The 24,781-nt window shown below is 39.2% G+C and overlaps 1 protein-coding gene across 3 annotated transcripts in view; it reads right to left on the bottom strand.

The window, feature by feature from the left end:
• Positions 1 to 368: 368 nt before the first annotated feature.
• Positions 369 to 24,781, bottom strand: part of SETD3 (SET domain containing 3, actin N3(tau)-histidine methyltransferase) — a 60,282-nt gene continuing 35,869 nt past the window's right edge. For all 3 annotated transcript variants that reach the window (XM_083863221.1, XM_083863220.1, XM_083863222.1), the window contains 7 exons: positions 13,302 to 13,360; positions 11,331 to 11,445; positions 7,050 to 7,124; positions 4,237 to 4,403; positions 3,504 to 3,589; positions 1,581 to 1,741; positions 369 to 964 (listed from right to left, as the gene is read on the bottom strand). In XM_083863221.1, the coding sequence (XP_083719347.1) occupies positions 521 to 964; positions 1,581 to 1,741; positions 3,504 to 3,589; positions 4,237 to 4,403; positions 7,050 to 7,124; positions 11,331 to 11,445; positions 13,302 to 13,360 (1,107 nt within the window). In that variant the 3' untranslated portion in view covers positions 369 to 520. The remainder of the gene's footprint in view (positions 965 to 1,580; positions 1,742 to 3,503; positions 3,590 to 4,236; positions 4,404 to 7,049; positions 7,125 to 11,330; positions 11,446 to 13,301; positions 13,361 to 24,781) is intronic.

Genomic DNA, 24,781 nt, shown 5'->3' with positions numbered 1-24,781 from the left:
AATCATAAGGTTGCCACCTTACCTTTTTCTGGACTGGCACACCTGATTTTAAACAGGTTTTCCTCCAGTCTCCCAAGTTTCTGATCCTCTCATTCAGTTTTCTGCTGCACTGCTCCCCTACCTTCATGCTGAATACCGAGTCAGTACTGCCTTCTGCTTTTCTTGGCAGGAGGCAGAGCAAGCTTTTAATTTCAGTAGTCAGAGTGACAGAACAACAAACGCACAGCAGATAGAAGAGCTTAATTCTTCCCCAGGAAGAAAATACATTTGGTTCAACAAAGGGCTGCAAAATCTTCCAAAGGCACCTCTTTCCCCAGTTTTTGCCTGAAAGCAAGATGGCAATCTTAATTGAAAAGGGATGCTAAATCTTTTAAATAACTTAAAAATTCATTTTTATATAAAGCAGCAAAACCATTTTTCTCTGCAGAAAGAGAAATGTTAACAAAGAAACACACCAACATAAATGCACTGTTGATAAACTTCAGCTAGTTTAATTTCACAAGAAAGCAAAATTTTAGGACTATTCTTTAACCTCATCAGTACTTTCTGAAGAAGATTCTTTGGCATCTTCAGTCCCTCTGTTGCTTTTCTCTTTACTAAGATTTTCACTTTCTGATTTGGTCCCATTAAATAAAGAGTTTTCACCATTTACAAACCCATTCTCTGTGACTTCAGCATCAATGGCTTCATCGATCTTTAAGTCCCCTTGCTCTTCCACATCTTCTAGGTTTCTCAAGACAATAGGGAGCCTAGAGTCTGCCACAGTGTTCTCCAACAAGGCAATATGGCCCTTGTCATACTTTGGAAGGGGAGCTCCCTCTGCCATTTGTTTGGTATAATACTCTCTGCTGGCAGCCGCGCTCTTCACTGCCTTCTCCAGGATCTCTTTCTCACCTAATCGCAGTTTGATGGCCATTGTTGCGTGTGGAGTGAGGTCGTGAGTCTCCAGGAAGGACTTATCGACCTGTTAGAAAAGATAAAGTAACTCTGTTACAAACACCCAACACAACAAAACAGCCTCTCAGCTCGTCTCTTTCTCTGAGCAGGAAGTGACACCAGGCTCTGCAGGAGGAGCCAAATGGACACAAGGGGGGTCTGCAAGGAGTCCCAGTGAAATTTGTCATGAAATCATAGAAAAAACCCAAAATTTCTGCACATAAATCAGTCTGCATGACAAGCAAAGTCAGGTTACTTCACAAATACATGCAGCATGTAGGTTCACTTATACATTTGCAATAGGAGCAAGTTTCTTTGCAGCCTGGAGAATGCCACTAATAGACAAGTTGAAACTGATTCCCCATCTTATTTGCAGAGAAAAAAGCAGGTAGTGTCTACTTGGAGAATCAAAGGAAAAATACATTAATAAAATTACATTAACAAAATTTTCCTTTTCGCAGTCTTATTTGATTTTCCTTAGATAATGCAAAACTGTTTCTGCACTTAAAAAGTACAGAATGAATTATGTACTAACATTCAGACTGAAGTTTGCAAAGACAAGATGGAGGACAAAATATCTTTTCCTACAATCACAACACACAAAAGAATTCAGACATTTAAATTACACATAATGATAACTTTACCTCCACAGTTGTTTTATAGGTTTTCAAAAGAAGGGATGCTCTGGCTTCCAGGAATGTCCACAGTTTAACTTCATTGTCCCAGCTAACAGGAAAGTCAGAGTTCCCCAGAGTGAAGATTTTGCCAATCGCATGCTCACCTATCAAGTGCTCCTTCAGCTCTTCTGCAATAAGTATAAAACCAATCTGTTAAAAAACAGTCTCATCATTCACTTTGTCAGTTGACAAACTGCAGAAAGATTTATTTTCAATATATCTTTGAATATCTTTTCAGTATATCTTTGAGTAGCTAACAAAAAATAACCCTCTCCTCAAATAAGAATTATCAGATACGCTGCTTTTTTCTAGGATTTGTCTCAAAGAGACAACTGGAAGTCTTGAGGTCAGCAGAAAATGGGCTTTCTCTCCACTTGGAAATAAAGATACTTTAGATATCACAGCCTCTCATACACAGCATAAATCTATGTCAGTGAAACAGAATGTTTTGTAAAATCATTCATAAATGAAAGTGAGTAAATTTGTAAAGAGTTCAATGAACTTTTTGAGAATGAAAGGAACAGGCCAGAGAGTGCAAATAGCAATGGAATTCTTTCTCCTATTGTTTTGGTAATTTTTTCCATAGCAGAAACTTCCTACAGGTGGTCAGAAATGACATCCATCAAAACTCAAGAGCAGAAAATATTTAATGAGCTCCTTGATATTACATAAGATTTCTTTAAACTTTTAGTTAATAAATTTGACTACTGCAAAGCAGTTATCACAAACTTCACCAAGAGCTTGCACATAGTTTCTCAATAAACAGTTTTCTTAAACAGTATTTAAGACATTAAAATAAACTGAGCACAGTCATATACCAGAGAAATGCAATCAGCTATATTTTCCTCTCCAAGCCAAAATTCACTCCCTTATCAGCATCCTAAAATTTTCTTCCCTTGAATTTACTTCCCAGAAGTATCAGGCAATTGGAATAGATGGATGTTGTAGGTCCCCTCCAACTGAACTGTTCTGGTACATTCTAATTTCTTAGTAAGTTCTAAAAGATGGATAACAGGAGGAAGTGAAAGCATGACACTAAGTTACATTGTTTTTATTAAAGAAAGCAAATAGACCACATGCAAAAACTCAGCTACTTCAGTGCTCCTGTTGGCACAAAAAATCCACATCATCTGCACAGTATTCTTAACTGCAAGGGACTTCTCTCACTGTCATGACAAACTGTCACATCCATAACCTTCAAAACTCCATCTAACCAGCAAGGAGCTATTATGAGCATTTAATGAGAAGTTTCACATGCACAAATAAGGTGAATATTTATTACATGTACACATATTTTGCCCCAAAAATAAAAGAAATAGAAGAGAAACACTAGAAAGACAGCGTGCAAATACAGAAATTTGTTTTAGATTACCAATTACCAAAATATTGAATATTTAGATTACAAATTACCAAAATATAGAAAATACTCAACTTTAAAATGTTTCTTCCATGTATTTCCTCTACAGTACAGACTATTCCAATTTCATACTTAAATGATTCCAGTGGTGATGGCTAAAACGCTGTGATTTTAAGCATGTAAACCCCTAAGTCTTGCATGATCTTGTTCTGCAAACTATTTTGAGACCTAAGAATTAGAGATCAGACTCCAAAGCTCACTCATTCACAAGAGTTCCAAACATTAAAGGAAATAAAAAAATGAATCATCTCATGCTTTTCGAGTTACTGAAATATTCCCTTAGATGACATGGCCAAAGATTGGGGTTCTCAGTAGCTTACAGATTCCTATTTAACCTGAACTCAACTTCTCTGATCTTCTACCTTAATGTTTTATATAAATGTCTATCACATTCCCACATTAACAGAAAAAAAAAAAAAAAATCTCCACAACAAGACAAGCATAAATTAGGTTATCTTCATAAAATATCCTACCTTCACTCATACAAAACACTCGAAGGAAAGCCAAAAGCTGGGCAGAAATTGCAGGCTCAGTGGAGTGCAAGGCAAAAACACTTGAACTAATAAAAGAAACCATCAAACAAGAACAGTAAATACAAGTCCGACCATCATATCATTGAACTTATTTCAACATAGAAGATCATAAAGTATACAAGAAATATACTGCTACAAAAGTAACTAAAAAAAATTAGGTAATATTAGCTCAAACTTAAAAACCTCCTTAACCTGTATCTGAAAAGAATGATTATCTCTACAATTTTACACTTCAGATTATTTTATACAGCTTTCATAATAAATTCATGAAAATGCAATGTTTCATGTCTGCTGGTCCTAATAGTACCCTCTGGACTGAAATGACTAAAGGAAAATGCTGTGATTCACATCCTGAGCATTGTAGTATGTCTGCAAGGGGTAGGAAAGAAAGTAAAACCACAGATTGCTTCAAATTAATCCTTGCTCTGTTTTTGTTCAAATGGTTATTAAAGCAAAGGCTTTTTTTCCTTGGTTCAAATTATGGTTCAAATTAGATGATAATATATCTCAGAGAGCTTCCGTAAATATTATCACAATAACTTTAATTTGCTATACAAGCAGGAGGAATATTACACTTCAGAAAATCATCACAAAAGAGCTTCATATACGCTCTTCTGGACACTATATACTTTGGAGATGTTTTTAAAAACCCATGGCATTGTGTTTTACTTACGTTGGGATACCAGCACGAGCTAAGACCTCTGCCTTCATAGCATACAGCCTGTCACTTTTACTCACGCCAAGCTTTATTTTCACTCTGTCATGTGAATTATTATCAAAGAAAAAACCACTGTGGATCACAAATTCAGCGTTTGACCGAGTGCCATAAAAAATGTAAATCTAGAAGGATGAAAAGAGAAGTGAAGGGACGGGAAAAAAAGCTTAAGATCAGCTCACAAAACTGACATAATTTGAAAGTTATTTTCTAAAAGAGTTACTATTCTGAGTACAAGGTATATTTGATTATATGAAGAAACATGCTTTGTTTCCTGGTATTGACTCAAATGCTGTATATAATGTGGCAATTACACTTAAGAGGTAGATGCAAACATATCCATGTAACAGAGGCTTTAAAAGGCAAAAAGAAATTCTTATTCTGTATTTTAAAATAAAAATGTTCTCGTTTCTCACACTGCCATAAAGTACCAGCATATGGAAATAAGTTTTCAGAGGCTTATAAAAAGCCTAAAAAAAATCAGAGACAAGGAGGGCCCATTAAAAGAAACAGTGTTTCTGGAGTCATTTTCCCCAACCAAAGGTCCACTCAAAACTATACTGCTGATAGATCAACTTTGCTTTCATTCAAATGTTAACTTAAGATATGGATATACCACAGTACATCATACAGAGAGATCTGAGCTGTGTTCAGCCAGTGTTTATTTTTGTTTTACTCTGAACTCTTTTCTATAAAGCACATAGTTACTTTAATTCACATTTAAAAATAAATTCCTAAATATAACCTGCAGAATGTATTTAATTCAGGGCTAGGCAGTATGAAATTCACGGGACTAGAGGTCAGAGTAGCAATTGTATTCTCCCACATCAAGAGGATATTTTCCCATTTGTGTTTGATAACAGAATTGTCAATCAGAAAGAAAGTTCCAGCAGTTACAGAATTCCCTTCAGAACCTCAGGGTACAGCAGTGCTCTGGATGCCTGCAAGCTCCCATTCCTTTCTAGCTGACAGAGGAAGACACAGCGCTCCCTAAAGGGCTCAGTCACAGCAATGATGCCATTTACCTTCTCTGATTTCAATTTTGTATTAGAACTATTTATCCTAAGCATTAAATGCTTAAGTATGGTATTGAATTATAGTAAACTTTATACTGTAACACACTCATATGATGAACATGGGACCTGCCTAGGTATATCAAGGCAGTGGGTAAGGAGAGAATTGCTCACTCTCTCAAGTTTCAAAACTACTGCAATATATCTCATATTAAACTAAAATTCACATATCATGGACACATTACACAGTATGCTCTTACAACCCAAGACTGTTTTACAAAAAATCCAACTAAACAGAGTGGGAATTGCTTTATTTCAGGCCAGTGTTTGACAGACTCTGTGGACTTCTGCTGCCTAACATTTTTAGTGGTAAAAGCATGGATCATACACTCTTCCTGCTGAAACTGTAAGAATTAACATCTGCATGGTATATTAAAGGACTGAAGCATTATATAATTACAGTTCTTTAAAGATGTCACTAACAGTTAAAGTTTGCACAGAGATTCAAAAAACCCCTGATAAATAGCAGACAAAGTGAAACTACTAAAATAAAATTGAAATATAGGAACCCTCTATAATTGAAATGGAGACAGCAGCCAGAACAGCTATGTGACACATCCATTGCCAGCTGTGGAAAATTATAAATTGGATCACTTCTGGAAAAACTGTGGACCCCTTTTAACTCATCACACCACAACTGGAAAAAACAGAAAATATTTGACTACCATAACAAATTCTGAGAGCAAAAATATACAATCACTGTAAACCCCAGCATAGCAATGAGGATAAATACACTTCTGGAAAGATGTATTCAAAAAAGAAAAAATTCCAGACACTTCTTTGTTAAAAAATTATAATAGTACATAAGAAAAATTAAAATCAAAATATTATAAATTTTAAGACTGGCAAAATAATGTAGTAGAAGTAATAACTCAGAGGCTGAGTTGCAAAACATTTCAGGATGTTTCACAGACAAAGGCTTTGTCTGGCCATGCTGACTGCACAAGCAGTAGTCAGAAAAGGAGTGCTGCTCCACCTGAGGGTTTAGGCTGGCTGCTGGCACAGCACAGCCACACTCCTGGAACCACTGTCTTCAATGCATCACTACTTTGGACACTCAGTTTCGTTTTTCAGCAGTTCTGATCAAAATACTGGATTCTGAACTGTTCCATGCATCTTTGCAAGTCTGTCCTGCATGCCTATGTGAAAGGGATGGAGTAGGTTCTTAGGTCCTTTCTCATTTCACCTAAGCATTGCAATGACAACAGCATGGGTTAAAATGACTGGCAACTGTACTGCATTCACCTCTTTTAAATGAATGAAGACTAACACGAAACATAAGCCAACAAACACCATTGTTAAAAAAGACTCTACAATCCATTACTGCAGACAAATCTAAAAAATATTTATCTTTGGTTCTTTGGATATGGCGTTTTACTAAGCTCTTCCAGAATACCAAACTTGGTGGTTGTGTATGTTCATTCACCAATGATTAAATATTTCAGCTAGTTCTATAAAATATGAGGAATAAAACTCTCCTACAGTTGGGGTCTACCAAGCGATAGAAAATATTCATGTAGAAAAATCTACATGTATTTAGTTTGGTAGCATTTTCACTCAAAATTAGCTCAGCATAATAAAATTCAAATGTAGCAGGGTTTAATCCACACCACTACTTTATTAAAATTTTCTAGAGAGTCACCAAGTGTCCACAGAAAGCAATGAAACAACAATAATGTAGACAACTCTTCACAATACCTGTTCTCCAGCCTTGAAATCTTGAAGCGCTACACATTCACACCGGTCATCTTCCAAATTGTAGCCTGTAGTGATCTATCCAGGAAAAGAGTGACAAAAGCACCTTTAGCATTTTGTATTTCTCTTTCCCACCACTGACAAATTTTCCTATTGGAAATAAATATTAACAATAGGAAATTCACACATTTCTTCCTCAGCACAATAGAATACAGCTGATAGTAATTGCTTTACGATTCCTGAACAATCTCTTTTTAAAAAAAAAGTCTCTGCAATAAAGAAGTCTAATTGAGGAAAGAACCTACCTGAAGTGAACAGAAAGCTCTGAGGAAAGTACCCTCCACAGAGCACAGACAAAGTACCATGCTAAAGCTGGCAGCTTGTTATAAAGTTCTGGAGCTTTCAGTCACTCCCATGAGGCCCAAGGGAGCAAGGCACTGACAGCTCTATATGCTGTGCTTTATCCTTCAACTGCCAACACATTTTTGATCTCTCAATGAAAAAGGATTAGATAACTGTGGATCTTTAGGGGATACAATCTTCAGAGAATTATAATTTACTTGAAAATAATCCCTTTATCTAAAAGTTAAGTAATACTCTTAAAACGCTAAAAGGATTTTTGTGATGGTAGCTGGCAATGGAAGAGGATAAACTCTCTTCACAAACCTGTGCTTCCCCAAAAACAATTACTAAACTGTGAAGGGGTCACACTAACAAGTAAAGCTATTCTAAATGAGAAATATTTTTATAAAGTGTCAAACAGCATGTTCTTGAATAGTATGACCAGAGATGCAGCCACAGAATGGAACATAAGCTGCTGAAAAATCAGAAAGCAACTTTTACAGTAGGTAGTCTGAGTTCAGTACTGACAGAAGTAACTTATGGAAAAATATGCTCTGGGCCTGGGGAAAAACCTAGAAGAAGCCAAAGATTCTCTCTCAGCCTTCGAAAATGAAAGCATACTGTTTTGTAAGCTGACTGACATGAGTTGCAGTATACCCTGATTCCCATCTTGGATTGGAGCTCATCGAAAGCCAGAACTCCTTCAGATTATTTGAAAACTTTGGTTGATGGCTTACACATTAATAGTTTTGCACTGCTTGCACCATTAAATGTGCATTTGTCAGCCAAAACAGTGCTTTCAAATGGAGCAAATCCAAAATGTCAGCCCTGAGCATGGGTAGCCTGGCCCTGCAGACACTTGCAGAAACCTCCCCTGTGCGGACGCCTCACTGCAGGTCTATTTAACGGGTTTGTGACATGTGGAGATCAGCAAAGAACATGAGAGTGCTGCAATACAGCCTACTGAGGAACACAGGCTGCAGTACTCCTGTGCATTCTTTCATTTGGACCACACAATTTTAATTAACAGTGTCGGTTTAGAAAGTTATCCTACCCTGAACTGCAGGTTACAAATGCTAGAGGATGACAAATTACCTTCCTACTTCAAATACAGTCATCTTATGAAAAACTGTACCTTTCATCCAAAAAAAGAAATTCTTAACTTGTCCTGAAATTCTCTTAGTGTGTAAACTCAGTGAAATAGCTCTGAATATGAAAAGTCCACTCCAATCCCTTGAAATTCTAGTGCAACAGGAGGCTTTCACAGACTGGGGAAATTCCAATATATTAAGAGGAGGATTCTGTCAGTTTAAGCATGCCTCACTAGAGTACTGATCTTTCTTTTAAATTTTTATTTTTGCTTTAAAAAAAACAACCAAAACAACACACAAACTCCAGCAGCACTTCTGAAAGACTTTTCTATAAAGCATAATGGAGTGCTAGACTCCTATTTCCTCTTTCTTTAATAGTAGTCACGTAAGAGAATTAACAGGGTGTTTACTTCTCTTCCCACATGATAGCTGACAAATTGCATCCCTTCAGTTTTATTTCTGAAGCAGACTGATACATGAATTTCAAGTTGTGTATAAAGCATGCAATAGTCTGCTTGGTCAGTGATTAAGAATGGACCCAGCCCAACAGGCAGAATGTAGCTTATTCAAAGCTCTGTCAGAACTGGTAATCAACCTCTGACTGTCAAAATACAATCCCACTAAAGAATAACAATGAGAAATGCATGAAGACAACCACTTTGAAATAGTTCTTAGAGGCAGGTTGATCTAATTAATAGTGTCAGAAGCAAGAAAAAGCTGGATGGACCTAGCTCCAGTTAAAATCCAAAGAACATTTTATTATCTAGCTCATGGAAAGGGGCCCTGTGGAATAAAGCAAGAACAGGGACATAATATGGTAGTTGATTGACCTGAGAAGCATTTCAGCACTACATTTGGAATAAACTAGACAGGGGTGCATTCAATGTCATCTCTTGTTTCTTATTTTCCTGCAATGAACAACAGTTCCCTTCATATATTTTAAAAGGATTGTGCTATGATTAGAGCAGAGCCCACTCTAACCTCACTCTACAATAATATAAACTGCAATACAGGCACCTTACAGTGAGCAGTCACCACCCCCCTCCCCATTTCTAATAGTACAAGGCAACTAGAATACAACAGAAAGAGCTTTAGTAGCTTTTCTTAGCCCATTACCAATATTACAGTTTTTTATCCTTTCTGAATTTATATCCATTTAAATTATTTCCTGTAGAAATATGAAATAAATGACAGAAATTTTTACATATATACAAAATATTTAAGTTCAGCACAACCCCCTTTGCCCTTTAGGATATACTTCAGCATAAAAAAAAAATGTTTCCAGTCCTGATATACTACTGCATTAGGAGGCTGGCTCCATATCAAACCCACTGTTAAACAGCATAATAAAAATAAAAATTACTTTATCAATTTAAATAGAAGTTTGAATGAGTAAAACAACATAAATGCTGCTCTTTAAATATATGCTGCTTAAATTTTCCCTTACAGAACCTTGATTCTCTTCCTCTTTATTCTAATCCCAACTTTGAAGGCATTCATTAAGAGTTGTCTAATGAATACAGACAAGCCTTTGCAAAAGCATCTGAAAGAGATGCCCAGCAGGAAAAAGGTACAGGAAGTACTGATGCTTGCAGCTATGACTTATATTACAAAAATACACATTTCTGAATTTTAAGCAATTTTCTTTATACTGAAGACTCTCATATGAACTTTATTACTAAATCAAAGCTGTAAGAATGCAAAACAAATAGGCAAAGGCAAGAATCACTGTTAAAAAACAGCATGTAATCACCTTGCAATAAGGAAAAATAAATAAATAATGAACCCCAAACACTTCCAACTTTGTAACCTAGCCTATGGAGCTGTAATTGATACAGTCATAGTAACACTAAATTAGCTAAATGTCAAGTGAAAAACAACTTGCTTTACAGTTTGTTCATCTAAAATAGACCTTTTTTTTAGCAACAGCACTAACACAGAGCTGTCCTAACACTCAGGTCAAACCCCCCACAAAAGAACCAGATCACTTGAATAGTATGGTCATATCCAGGGCTTACAATAAACAATATCTACTGGAAACACACGTAGGGGGTATGACTTTTGAAGTGTGCATGATGCATGACTAAATAACATTGATAAACCAGCCTCTCTGGGTTTCCATTTCCTCACCTCAGCATTAACCGGTCTGTTAATGAAATCAGGAATCATCCCCTGAACTAGCGCACGTAATCCAAAATGTCAGCAGGTCTGACTTTCTATATACATATGTCACCTTTTAAATGTTTAATATGCCCTAAAGTAGTATTTTTGCATTTTGTTTTTTTGATGTAGTAACAGATGTACTGTTTTTGTTGAACTAGGCTTTGTTCTTGTTGTTGCTGTCTCTATAACAAGGCTCTTTGGGCACAGTTAGGAGAGCAGGCAGTATTTCTTAGCTGCAAATCTCTAAGCACTTTCCCTAGTGGTAGCTACAAGAGGCAACCTCCATCAGTGCCTGTTTCTGTTCTCAGAACAAATTTGTCCAGTACTGTGCATCTTTTTCAGCCCACCAGAAACAAAGCTCCATGTCAAGAGACTATTCAGATCTGTCTGGACAAAATGTAAATGAAAACTTTTAAAAGTACATTATATGTACTAACTTTACCCAAGTATCAAATCACTTGTAAAGTTTTCTCTAGATGAAGAAAGCTCTCCCTGAAAAGCTATCATAAGATATTTGAGAAACTGACAAACATTTCTTTCAGATGTTAGTTTTTTAGGGTCTCTTGGGGAGATAACATACCTGTGTTAAGAAGCATAATGGAAAGTGTTACTAAACTGTTGTATAAGCAGTTAAAAGGCTTAATACTTAAGCCGTAAAGTCTTTCAGCAACACTGAAGAAATTCTTACCAGTCCATTAGTATGATTACACATGTCCCATAAAGGTATTAGAGCCAGTGTAACTCTGGAACCATCTTCTGTTGGAATCTGGTTCTGCCGTGTCATAACAGAGGAAACAGCCCATCTGCAAAAGTTAAAACCATGAGATGGTCAAAGTTCAAAGCACTAAAATGCGATTGGTTATAGTCCCACCTGAAGGAATATTTTAGACTGGGAGTTTCCAAACTTAGTTTCCTTAAAGATCACACTGACTATAGGAACAGTAGAAGGCAATACCACGCGCAGGAGAAGCAGCAGCTCCCAGGTTTCCAAGACACTCACACAGAACAAATACCAAACTGGGATTGTGACCCCTCTTCTGCTTGCAAAAGAATCTTCACACCTTCCATTGGCTGCATTCTTCAACCAGGATCCACTCCCTATGTCAGCTTCTGCTTCCCAACCCTTCACTGCATACATACCTCACACTACACATCCCAAACCCAGGGCCACCTGCTCCTGCAGGTTTTCCTGCTGGGCAGCAGGAGCTCTCATCTACATCTCTCTTGTAAGAGCTATTTTCCCCCTCACTCTAAAAATCTTATGTACTGCATGAACTGGAAACCAGTGCAACTACCTGACACATGCATGATCTTTTGGTAAATGTTTCTCTTCAACTTGCAAGATTTTGATTTAGGTCAGTATTGTTAAATTTTCTGCTTAATAGAATTGAGAAGAAAAAGCCCCCCAACATTCTGAACAAACATCCAGGTAAAAACCATGAAGAGAACATTACACAGTTCTTTAGCACATGGACATCAATCAAAACTCTTCTAAGTCAGGTTAAGTAAACAAAATGCAAGCTACCTTTTCAAACACAAAAATCTTTAGAAAAGATTAGAATTTCAGTATTTTGTAGAATTTCTTTTTTTATTTTTATACTTGACAAAAAATAATATTAAACACCAGTGGAAAAAAGAATCTTAGTTTCACCATGTTCTGGCCTTAATACATATATGTGTTGTGGGTTTTTTTGAGGGAAAAAAATATGTCACCAGGAGAAGGTCAAAATAATTTTAATTCCCAGACTCCACCACTAACGTGTAGTTAATATACAGAATTAGACTTCTTGAAGGATTTCTTCAGAAGGACTAGACTGCTAAGAAAGACAGTGGCAAACTGAAAACCACCTAATTTCTAAAAAGAAAGTTAAAATGAAATTGTGGATAATTCTGATATACAAACACTCCTTGAAAGACAGTAACAATATGCTTCTTGTTAATTGTTGCCATTTGTCTGTAAAATTTTAGACCATTTCACCTGTAAGTTGGTGTGTTTCTCAGTGACCCTTTAAGTGAAGGAGGTGTGCTTTGGAAATCCCGCTTTCACGGCCCTACCCACATGTACAACTAGGCTAGAAAATCCTTTATGAATGCCTTTTATTCATGCTATTTAATCATTTAACAGAATTAAGGCTCTCATTGTCTTAATTATTATTCTTTTTATCTTAGTTCTGTCACCTCTTATAGCACCTCCAAGTGACATTCATGCTTCATGTGTACAACTTCTGTCCTCCAGTTCTCCTGTTCAGCACCAGCAGCTCTACATATTAACTTTTGCTAGTATGTGCTGGTAAAACCTTTTATGAAAAAAGAAAGAAATTTTTAAAAATTCCCCAAACCCTAAAACTCCTGCCATGTCAACTGAATTATTTTCTTAAGAAACAAGGAATAACCTTAGTAATTTGACTTTGTGTGCCAGCTGGCTAAACTAACTGCTCATAATGAATGAGTATTGCTTTGTAACAATTAAAATCTGCATATTTATTTCACTTTCTTCTTCATTAAGAAAGTGTATTAGTATCAAATCCTACAATTAACATTTCAGTAACAATAGGGCTTCCCCACCAATGAAGAATTCCAGGGCCCCATAGTTTACCATAGTAAAACCAGAAAAGAAACAAAGACAAAAAAAAAAAAAGAAATTAAAAGACAGACCAACCTGTAGTCATCATAGGTGAAAGAATCCTTTAAGGGCAGTTTGCTGGCATTAGGATGGGTCTGCAAAATGTAAGGTGCATAAAAAGAGGAAGAAAAGAGAAATCAGAAATCAGTCAGCAGAATTTCATTATTTAGCTGCCTAACAGATCCTAACAAGAGCCAAATGAAGCAGGAGGCGTCCAGCCGCGCTACAGAGGGATCATCATGCTATTATGCTCTCATACATCACTGTCAACTTAATTTGTTGTGCCCAGCAGCCGCCATAAATCTGTTTCTTCATATTTCAAGACTGGAACCCACAGACATTGTACAAAAATAAAAAAAAAATTTAAGGTGGACTGAGTATGAGAAGGTAAAACACAATCCAGGCCCTCGATGCACAGTGGGGGAAAGAAATCAGACAATAAGTGTACATTAGCTTTCACCAACTTCCACATTTTCCTCTCCTCTCTGACATCAGTGAGGTATTTCACAAATGCAAGAAATATTATACAAGATTTTCAATTCTTCCTTGATACCTGTAACAGTGTTATTAAGTGGAAGTCGCACTACACCTCTGAAACAAAAGCAGATTAAAATATTTAAACAGCTTTGGTGACAAACACTGATTAGGCAGTATCTACATTAACCCATCTACACACGCTCCTATCTAAAAGTGGAGCTGTGTCATCTGAGAATGCATACTGCAGTTCTCATTTACACGCAAACATTTAATTTCTAAAAGCTTTAAGAAGCTCTGATACCCGTTATTTTTCTGATCAACTAACTTATTTACAGTCTCGAAAATACAGGTAGCTTTAAGCCCACATTCACACATTTCCTTTAGAACTTCGTTCCAATTCACAAATGGAAAGCCATAGTAGCATAAATTTTAATCTTCAGGTTCAATTAGGTCTCTGAGACGAACTGAAGCAAATGATCAAACAGTTATTTCAGAAGATACAAATGATTTTTTGCATAGCTCTATCTTTGCGATGCTTTTAATGCATGAAGCTCCTTGTAGTAGGCAGTTTTTTACTCTTGATGCATTAGCATCACAAGTGCGTGGTAATTTATCATTTCTCACTGTAATGTACTTGCTGGCACTGTGTGCAGGACAGTAGGGGATGAGGTAAAAGTGGCTCAAACCGTAAATCAATTAGAAAACAAAAGCTTGTGCTCAGCGCGCAATTTTAGGCAAATTATATATTACAAAAGACTGCCAATTGGGTGTGAGGTCCCAGGTGGCTGCTCTCCCTCAGCCCCTCCGGTTAACCCTTCCGATGGGCTTTCTCCGGAACACGACTCAAGTTAACAATTCCAGGGCCTCCTGTCCCTCCCCTTTCTTCTAATTTTTTTTTTTTTTTCAGGACTCTACGTTTCCATACGATTTTCACTCACATCGATGGCACGGTCATTGCATAACGAATCCCTCCGAATTTAATTGTAGCTACACATTGTAGAGTTGTTTGTTCTCACAGAAACATTGAGCACAAACCCGGGACTGAACCCAAACCGGGACATTTCAGGGCCCCTCCGCCGCTGGACAGTCCAGACAGAGGCAAGAGATTAATGCAGAAACTCAGCCCTCAGCCGGAATTAATGATTACGAACAAAAACCTCCCTGTACTTTTCACTTACGACAGTCTAATTTCAACTCTTATTGCTCGTGTTATTAATGTATTTTGCAGCAGCTTGACAAATCAAGCAGGGAAAGGCAGCACCAACACTGCGAGTACCATCCCCTCGAGTTTCCCTTTACAGCGTTTCCCTCCGGCCCGGGGGGACCGGTGTGAGGAGTCGGGTCTCAGTGTGAGCCTTAAGTTCACAGCCGGCATTTGGCCGCAGCCCTCGGAGCTCCGTGGGCAGCCCCTGCCCGTGCCTGGGGGCCCGGCCCCGCTCCGGCCTCACTCCGGCCTCACTCCGGCCCCGCCGCCCGCAGCGCCCCGGCCGGGCCCTCACACCGCCGGCCGCGCGGGCCGGCACTGCCCCCTGCCGGCGCCGCCGCGCGCTGCTCGGCTCAGAGCTCCCGCCGCCCGGCCCCGGGGCAGGGCAGGGCACGGCACGGAACCGAGCGGGCCCGGGGCAGGGCAGGGCAGGGCACGGAACCGAGCGGGCCCGGGGCAGGGCAGGGCACGGAACCGAGCGGGCCCGGGACAGGGCAGGGCACGGAACCGAGCGGGCCCCGGGGCAGGGCAGGGCACGGAACCGAGCGGGCCCGGGGCAGGACAGGGCACGGAACCGAGCGGGCCCCGGGGCAGGGCAGGGCAGGGCACGGAACCGAGCGGGCCCGGGGCAGGGCAGGGCACGGAACAGAGCGGGCCCGGGGCAGGACAGGGCACGGAACAGAGCGGGCCCGGGGCAGGACAGGGCACGGAACCGAGCGGGCCCGGGGCAGGGCACGGAACCGAGCGGGCCCCGGGGCAGGGCACGGAACCGAGCGGCCCCAGGGCAGGGCACGGAACCGAGAGGCCCGGAGCAGGGCAGGGCACGGAACCGAGCGGGCCCGGGGCAGGGCACGGAACGGAGCGGCCCGGCACAGACCGCGCACCTGCAGCGAGGGCACAGGGCCCCGCCGAGCGGGGTCCGACAGGAGACAGAGCCCCGGAACGCGAACACCCCGTCTGTCCCTTCTGTTCTCTCCTGCCCCTCGAACAGCAGCTTTCAGCGGAACGCGCTGTTTTTCCAAGGGTAAGAATGACTATGGTCATAATACACTGTAAGTGAAAAGGTATCGCAGACACTGCGGGGGCTCAACAGCCCAAAAGCGACTGCTACAGCCCCTTGTCCAGCTCCAGCCCACAGCCCACTCTGGGAGCGCCGGCCTACAGCCTCAACCCCAGCTTGGGGCAAACAACCACACGATGCAGGATACACACATGTTGTCACTGTCCTCTCTGTGGGAAACGCGTATTATTAGATCAGTGGATTGCAGGGAGATGAATTGATCATTTCACACAGGCAGCCCCCTTCAACCTGAACACCAAACCCACGGGGCAAAGATCCTGGAGGCTGCCAAATACTCTGTCACCCTCTCCGTTTGTGAAACTGAGGAACTTCGGGAGTGCCCCTATGTGGACACCATCCAGATGTAGTTCACATAAAACCACTAGTAAATTATAATAAAGGACAAAATATACGGTCTTACAAGACACAGGGCAGAATAAAACCCCAGTATATGTAATTACCATATTTATAACATTCCATGGTACAATATTCTAGTAGCTCTTTTAAAGTTAAGGTATGTCAGCATATTTGATCATGTTAGATTTCTGATTTGGTCTATTTTACTATGTAACTTAAAAACCCTATAGATTACAAGAATCTGAAGACACACAAAAAAGAACAATATTCTGATTAAGAATTTGATTTAGTATGCAGCTTCTCTTTATAGTCCCTTGGTAAAAATGAAATCTCCCTAACAAACACTTAATAAAACCTGTCAATATATCTAGAAAGAAAAATGACACAAATGCATTAAGTATTAAATACCCTTGAAAAAAGTCACATATTCCATGAATTTTTGATGTACTATCTTGACATTAATGTAAAACCTTGATATTTATAATTGACAGATATTTAATAAAGTATAGAAGATGACTGCTGCATAGCATGCAAATTGCTCAGACTGCTCAAAAAAGATACAGACATATTTAAACTAAACAAACACTTAATACGTAAAAAAAATCAGATCTAGCTTTTACAGGTTCACGCAGCTAGGTCTCTACAGATTAGCTTTCAAATGTGACATTATCCACTACATGAACCCTAATTTTAACTTACCAAGTCTGTATGAAGTAGTTTCAGAAAGTTGGGAGGGAAAGCTTTAAATAAAAAATGGGAACATGAAAATGTGAATATATTCATTTAGATGCAGGTCCTGACATTCTACTGAAAGAGTTATTATAAAGAACAAATACCATCTATTTCGTTACCCTTTCTGTGAAAATATTGTCAGAGCTGGCAATCAGGGTGATGACCACTGCAAAAACAAATAGTGGCATGCTGAATTTCATTTTCCTCCTGATGCTGCTATTCCTAAAAAAAAAAAGAATAAAAAAATGCTTTTTCCCCTTCAGTGTTCCAAGCCTTCTTTGAGACATTTGGAGGATATCTCAAAATAACCAGAAATATTAAAAAGTAACAGTGATTGCTGCCAGATTGTCTGCAGCCACTGTGGAAAGAGACAGACTGTTATTCTAGTCACCTAAAACACTATCAGACTAGAAGCCAGTTACTCAGTATGGCAATCAGAGGAAGGGGGGGTGGGGGGAAGGAGAAAAAAAAAAAAAAAAAAAAGGAAACTTCCTAACATTTTTTTTTTAAATTCTGTGAAGCAGTAATATCCAGAGGTTCACGTCTCATGTTTAATGCCTCACAAACAAGCAACAGTGCTGATGTGCCATAGGGGCCTCTGCGTTATTAATTTCTCCATCACACTTTTAGATGGATATCACAAGGTAATGATTCTCAAGTTCCAAAAAGTAGATGCTAAAGGACTCCCACTTTGAGGGCTTGTTTCATTCGAATGGCATGAAGGCTGCAGGAGAATAGGTGGGTGTCCTTCCAGCTAAGAAGCCATCACAACCTTCACTGTGCTTTCCAGCCTAGGGGCATTCACCTCCTGTCAGAGTGGCTAGACTTCTGAAGACAGTAACCCTTTTCCCTATTCAATCACAAAATGCTAAAGCTCATTTATCAGAGCTCCTAATCTTAATGGGGAATTTCCATTAAAACTGGCTTATCGTTTGCTTGTTTACCAAGTGATGCAAAGAACAAGTCCAATTACTGTAACACACAATACAATGTCTGAGTAGAAGGAAAAATTAAAGTTTACTTAGTGTTAAATTTGTTCACATCTACACTACTAGATTTCTTGAAAAGAGCTGATGTATTATTATGTGAAGTCATATTGCCCAGTGTATTCCTTTGTGCTATTAACCCTTGTATAATCCAAGTAAGAAAAAAATATTTTAATCACTAGATGTGATCAAAGTTATTTTTTTTAAAAAAAGACACCACCTCTAAGCTGAGATAAATTGACCATCGGACCCATCTACTACTCCCTTGTAATACATAGCCAAAAAAGGTTTTTAAAAAATCCTTGGTTTTGTTGGTTTCCTGAGTTTGTAGACAAAGAGATGGTTGGACTTCTGTGACAACTATTTCAAGTACTCACAAGTCCAAGACAAATTTGTGGGCAATCACTGCATTGATATCACTGAATCAGATTTCAATAATCTCAGAAACCTCTTGTATCCCCATTCAAGTGGAAACAGCTCTGCTTCTACCCCAGGAAATGATCATAGCTGGTGCTAAGAGTATACTGAGGCCATCCCTGCACTCCCTTCAGAGCCCCCAAAACACTCAAGGTGCTTGAAACAGTTAAAGCCAAAACCACTTTAAGCTTCCACTGTGTTAACTTTCATTCCTTTGAACATAAACCCCAAGGGTTAGTTGCTTTTGACCAAACAATTTTTTCCTCTTCTTTGCAGATCCTTCCCTCTTTCCACTGCACTCATTAACATGGGGAGATTTCATTATGAGCCTTAGTGGATGTTATTTGATGGTTTCAGGCCAATATGTAGGTGTACAAAAACACAAACACACACACATTCAGGGCCAGAAGCAGGAAGATCTGTCAGCATTTGCTGGTTACTGTCCCTTTCCCAGCTCTGGAAATCCTTTGAAGCAGCAGCCTTGAAGAGAAACTCCTCTCTGTGGAGCTGCTGAGGCTTTAACTGCCCTAAAGCTAAGTAAAATAAAGAATTCAGAATGGAGGATCCTAGTGATCTACAGGGAAACAAGATTTCACTTTTTCCATTGGACATATGCTGCCTAACCTAATGAGGGAAGCCAGTTCACTGTACAGGACAGGAGACAAAGCCAAGATTATTTTACTTTGGAACAACAGTTTATAACTACAGAGGCATGCTATGCAATTTTCAAACAGCCCAATTCATGAAGTGCTAGGAAGAACGTTTATAAACTTGTGCCATTATATGACCTTCCTAACAAAAAAAAAATATAATTCTACTTTGTAAAACCTAATAGAATGAATCTTAATATATATAAAAAAAAGTACCACAGGATTGAAACTTCTTAAATCTAACTAATATTATCACTTAATTCTTTATGCCAGCAAATTTTATTTACTTTCTGCCAGTATACACAAGAAAGCACTGTTCCAGACTATTAGGGGATTCATGCAGCGGAAGCAAAGTGGAATGACTCCTTCTGGTGCAATGGAATTTAACTGCACGGTCCCCCTTTCCGTACCTTCTACCTGAAAAATTGTTCTTTGTTAATGAGACAGCAGTGGCACAACAGACAACTCAAACCATTAACTATTAACTCAAGGGTCTGAAGGACTGACAACCCACTTCACATGCAACGTGGATGTTACTGTTTGGTAGACAGAGTATACAGAAACAACTCTGAACTAACTGCAACTGAGTACCCCTCCTCCAACTCCAATCCTGTGCCATCTCCTTTTTTAAATAGAGGCAAGACAGACATGGACTCCTTAACATCCACTTCTTACTCCATTTCAGAATATTACAAATTCTGTATGTTTGAATGAATACATACACAATTCTAAAATACTAATCTTTCCCAAAACAGAAGACACTCAGATACAGTATTTAAATAAGTGACCAAGTTTTCTACACCTTTTTTTGTACTTTCACAAAATCACTTAGAGCTGAGTGTAGCCCCATTAAGGGCTGAAGTGGGAGAAGCTGGGCTGAGATTAGAGGTGTTTTGCAATGAGACAGCCCCCCAAGCGCCTCCCGAAGCAGTTCACATAACAGAAAGACACATGAGCTCCATTATCTCCTGTGGTAAATCTCCTTGCAAAATATGAGTTTACTGTTCATGTTGAGCCTTAGATTTATAGGTCCATTCTGCAGTATTTCATTCACACAGGTACAGTAAGATAGCTACAAAACCCCAGCTTCATTGCAAGGATCTATGTTTGCATACCATGACACATCATTTACTCTATAGGCTCTTCCCAAGGCACAAAGTTTACCTTGAGCATTTTTCATTTCAGGAAACATTTTACTTTGTTAATTTCAGGAGCTGGACTTTGATGATCCTTGTGGGTCCCTTCCAACTCTGGATACTTCATGATTCTGTATGTTCATGCACAAATTCATCCCACAACTCTACTACTAGTGAACTCCAGTATTATTTTGTGAATCACAAACCACCAAAAAAAAAAAAAAAAAAAAAAAAAAAAAAAAAAAAAAGGGGCGAGAAAAAAAAAAAAAAAAGCTGTGATGGAAATCCTGAGGTGAACTGCTTTGAAAGGACAGAAACAGTACTTCTGATTCACAATCACTCCTCAACCAAAGAGTTTGCTAACAAGCATTAATATTATGCAGTATGGCAAAAGGTCATAAGTTTTGTTACCTGTGAATTAACTACTCAAGTTTCCCAATAAATCCTACCAGGAGCCACTTAGGTGGAAGCTTGGATCACAATCACCTCATAACCAAGCTTCCACACGCCATAGTAGGTCCTGGAACTAGAGGTATACATCCAAAACTAAAAACTTACCATTTCCTCTTCAACCCACATTCAAACAATAGTACAAGAAAATAAACTTTGGTTTACTTAGCAACATATCAATGTCCTACTGTGTGGAGTATTAGCATTGGGTCTGACTGAAGAGGATAATCCACTTTGTAATTTAGTTAAATTACTAATTTTAACAAAGATAAGTACCCTGTATAATTTTGCAGTGCTTAAAGAATACATCCTTTGAGTATTCCGCTCTAAGAAACATCAGCTTGTTATAATATTTTAAATTTATGGAACATTTGTAACTGCTGTTATATCAGGAAAAATATTAAATCTGCACAATAAGTACAAACTTTATATGAGAAAGTATACTTGTAAGTGCATGATGATCTCCTGATGTCTGCTGAGGCACTCACTTCCACAAAAGACACAGACAACATCCCTGGGGATAGACTCAAATGTCCCACAAAGTGCAACTCAGTTAAAAAAAAAGGCTACTAACAGAAAAGCAAACAAAAAACTGTCTCCACTCTATTGGCTGTAAAAAGAGATACTTATCTGCATTCTCAACCAGGAGAGTGATTGAGAACCCCATCTTCAAAAAAATGCCTTAAAAGCCCACACTACTAACAAGAGAATGTATTATTCCTCCCAAATGTGGCTTAAACTATGCAGAAACAAATTTTGTTTTGCACTGGCACATACGCTTTGAAGTACATCTCTGCTTCTCTAGAGGAAAGCAGCCGTTTAGGCCACTATAGGAGAATCCATTCAGAATATGAAATAAATTAAAACCTGCTGATTAGGAGATCTTAACAATGTCTGTACGATGAAAGATGACATCTATATCCAAAATGAAAGATATGTTTTATCCTGTCTGTCCTCCAACTCTGAATCATTTTCACTGTGAGAAATACCAGACACCAAGCAGGACATGCCTGTATTTCCATCTAGGCCAGCACGGTCCAACTGGTGCCCATCGTCTGAATCTGGACCACAGGATGCCTCCATATGGCCTGCCACCTTTTCCTTGGAGGAGATAGGGAACAGCTGTTTGAGGAGCAAACGCTGCCTGAACAGCCAAACACCTCCTCCTGTGTCCGGCTGGCTGAAAGCCCAGAGCTGTCGCCGTGTTCCTGTGGAAGGCAAGGAAGGAACGGAGGAAGAAGGCAGCAGAACCTCCCACCCACGCAAGGACTTGAGCTCTTCATCTGCCTGACTCGGACAGACACAACCCAGCCAAGCCTGGAGCTGCTTCTGCCATGGAGAGGGGCAGCCACAGGAATGGCCCAACAAAGCCCCAGGATCTGCTGTTACTGTCATCATAGCCGGGGGTGGGATATACCAGAAGTGACACAAAAATCAGGAATTTGGCACATGTTTGCAAAGTCTAAACCACCTTACAGTAGATACACTAAGTGGCACAGTACAAGCATACTGTCAATCTTCAATCTGCTGCCAGCAAAACAGATTAATACAATATTTTGGCCTTCACAGAGAAGAAAAATACAGAAAAGCATAAATATATTTCATTATTAACTGCCTATTTATTTATTATTGATCAAGAAGAACAACTTGGGCATTGAAATCCAGACAAAACAAATCAGATAGCAACTCTATTTTTACCTTTGCAACTGCCCACTCAATGCAATTTTAAATCTCTCTTTAAGGTGACATGCATAGTAGACAAGTAAACAAAAGGGAAAGATTTTACAGGGTTTACTACTGTGCCATCTTTCCTCCACCCATTTTTCACAGTGTCACTCACATCATTTCTGAAAAAAAGCTATTTGACTGGTATGCCAATGAGTATAAATCAAGCAGGGAAGAAAACCGAGAATCCTAAAGACCTACCTGGTAGACAAACAAAACTGAATTATGTTTCAAATACATTTGCTTTTGAGTGGATACTGGTTGAAATCTTTGGAAGCATTAAAATACTCTCAATTACATCAACTTAAAAATAATAAACACCTTCTGATTACTTCAATAAGGTGTTTTTAAAGACAGTATAGTATAGTATACTTGTCTGCATTCAACTCAAATATCATTTAGCACACAAAAGTTAAATGGTGGTGTCTTCAAGCCAAGTACAGAGAGACACCAGATGTTCTACTTCACGCTGACCTGGAAAATCATATCCTTATTGGAATAGGATAGATTAAAAACAAGACAGAAAAATAATATAAGAGCAGCATAAGTCATAAAGCATCATCGCGACTTCAAAAACTGGTGTAAAAATTATGCTAGAGATGTGAAATCTCACCTAATTTATCCAATATTGCAGAGTCACATTTGATACCAGATCTTAAAGATGCTATAACATTATTTTGAAATCTAGAACTTGATGTGTTAAACATCTGAACTAAAATGATATTCCAGTCTCTAACAGCTAATGACTGGATTTTAGAATTTTATTCACATAAATCAATTAGTCAAATTTTAAACAAATAATATATGAAATTTAGTATCTGATCAAAAAGGATTACAGCATCCAGCAAATTAAGTTCTCTGTCCAGTATTGCACACAAACAGATCAAAATATCTTCGGATAGATTACTGCAAAGCTTGTATTCACAACAGGACTACAACAACACTTTCACGGTGTCCAGATGTCAATGCACCCTAGTCAGAAAACTGTTTGACAGTGTTCCTGTGAAATGCTGGAAGCAAACTAGACTACAGATAATGCTTAAAATTATTAACAACTTCTACCAAAGAGATTCTATTAAAAAAAAATTAAAAGAGTCTGACTCATGGGGCAGCTTCTGCCTTCACAGAAGGAAAAGAAAGCACTAGCAAGTATTTGCTCATTAACTTTGCAAAGAAACATAAAACTGAGTCAAAGAAAATAAGTTTGCTTGCTAAAATGTTACTTGAATAGGTGACTTTGCTTTCTCCATTCAGTTAGAATTTTAGAACTAAACTGATCTCTCTTGTACTGGAGAGCCCAGCACTGGACACAGTACTCTGAATGTAGCCTCACCAGTGCTCAGTAGAGTACAAGGATCACCTCTTTTAACATGCTGCCAACAATCCTAATGCAGCTGAGATGCCATTAGACCTTTTTGATGCAAGGACACATTGCTGGTTCATGCTCTGCTTGTCCCCCAACGTAATAATGGGATTATTTCACTCCAAGTGCAGGACTTTGCACTTCTTGCTAAACATCAGTTGTCAGCCCATTTTTCCAGGCCGTCCAAGTCCCACTGGATGGCACCTTACCAGAAACTGAAGGGAGGTTGACAGGCTTGTAGTTCCCTTAGCCATCTTTCTCTCCTGAGGAGTGACATTTGCTTTCTTCCAGCCCTCAGGAATGTCTCCCAATCATCATGACTGAGAGTCATTGAGTTTGCATTGGAAAGGACCATTAAGGGTCACCTAGTCCAACTCCTCGCTGTGATGAACAGGAACACCTTCAACTAGATCATGGTTGTTCAGAGCCCCACCCAAGCTGACCTGGAATGTTTCCAGGAACAGGGCATCTACAACCTCTCTGGGCAACCTGTGCCAGTGTTTCACCACTCTTATTGTAAAGAATGCCTTACTCAGATCTAGTCTAAATCAACTCTCTTAGTTTAAAACCACTACCCCTGGTCCCCTTGCAACAAGCCCTGCTAAAAATTTGGTCACCATCTTTCTCATCCCCTTTTAACTACAGAAAGGCTGCTTTAGGGCTTCCCTGGAACCTTCTCTCTGCCAGGATGAACAAGGCCAGCTCTCTCAGCATTTCCTCACAGGAGAGGTGCTTCAGCCCTCTGATTATTTCTGTGGCCACTCTCTGGAATTTCTCCATGTCCTTCCCGTGCTGGGGACCCCAGAGCTGAATGCAGTACTCGAGGTGGGGTCTCATGAGAGCAGGGGGATTGAATCCCCTCTCTCAACCTGTTGGCCTCTCTCAACACTGCTTTTGATGCAGCCCAGAATATAACTGGCTTTCTGAGCTGCAAGCACACATTGCTGGCTCATTCACCA

The sequence above is a fragment of the Zosterops lateralis genome (genome assembly GCF_965231275.1).
Source record: "Zosterops lateralis genome assembly, chromosome: 6".
In the NCBI taxonomy this organism is placed as follows: domain Eukaryota; kingdom Metazoa; phylum Chordata; class Aves; order Passeriformes; family Zosteropidae; genus Zosterops; species Zosterops lateralis.
Note: the sequence above shows the minus strand (reverse complement) of the source record. Positions and strands in the feature narration are given on the sequence as shown.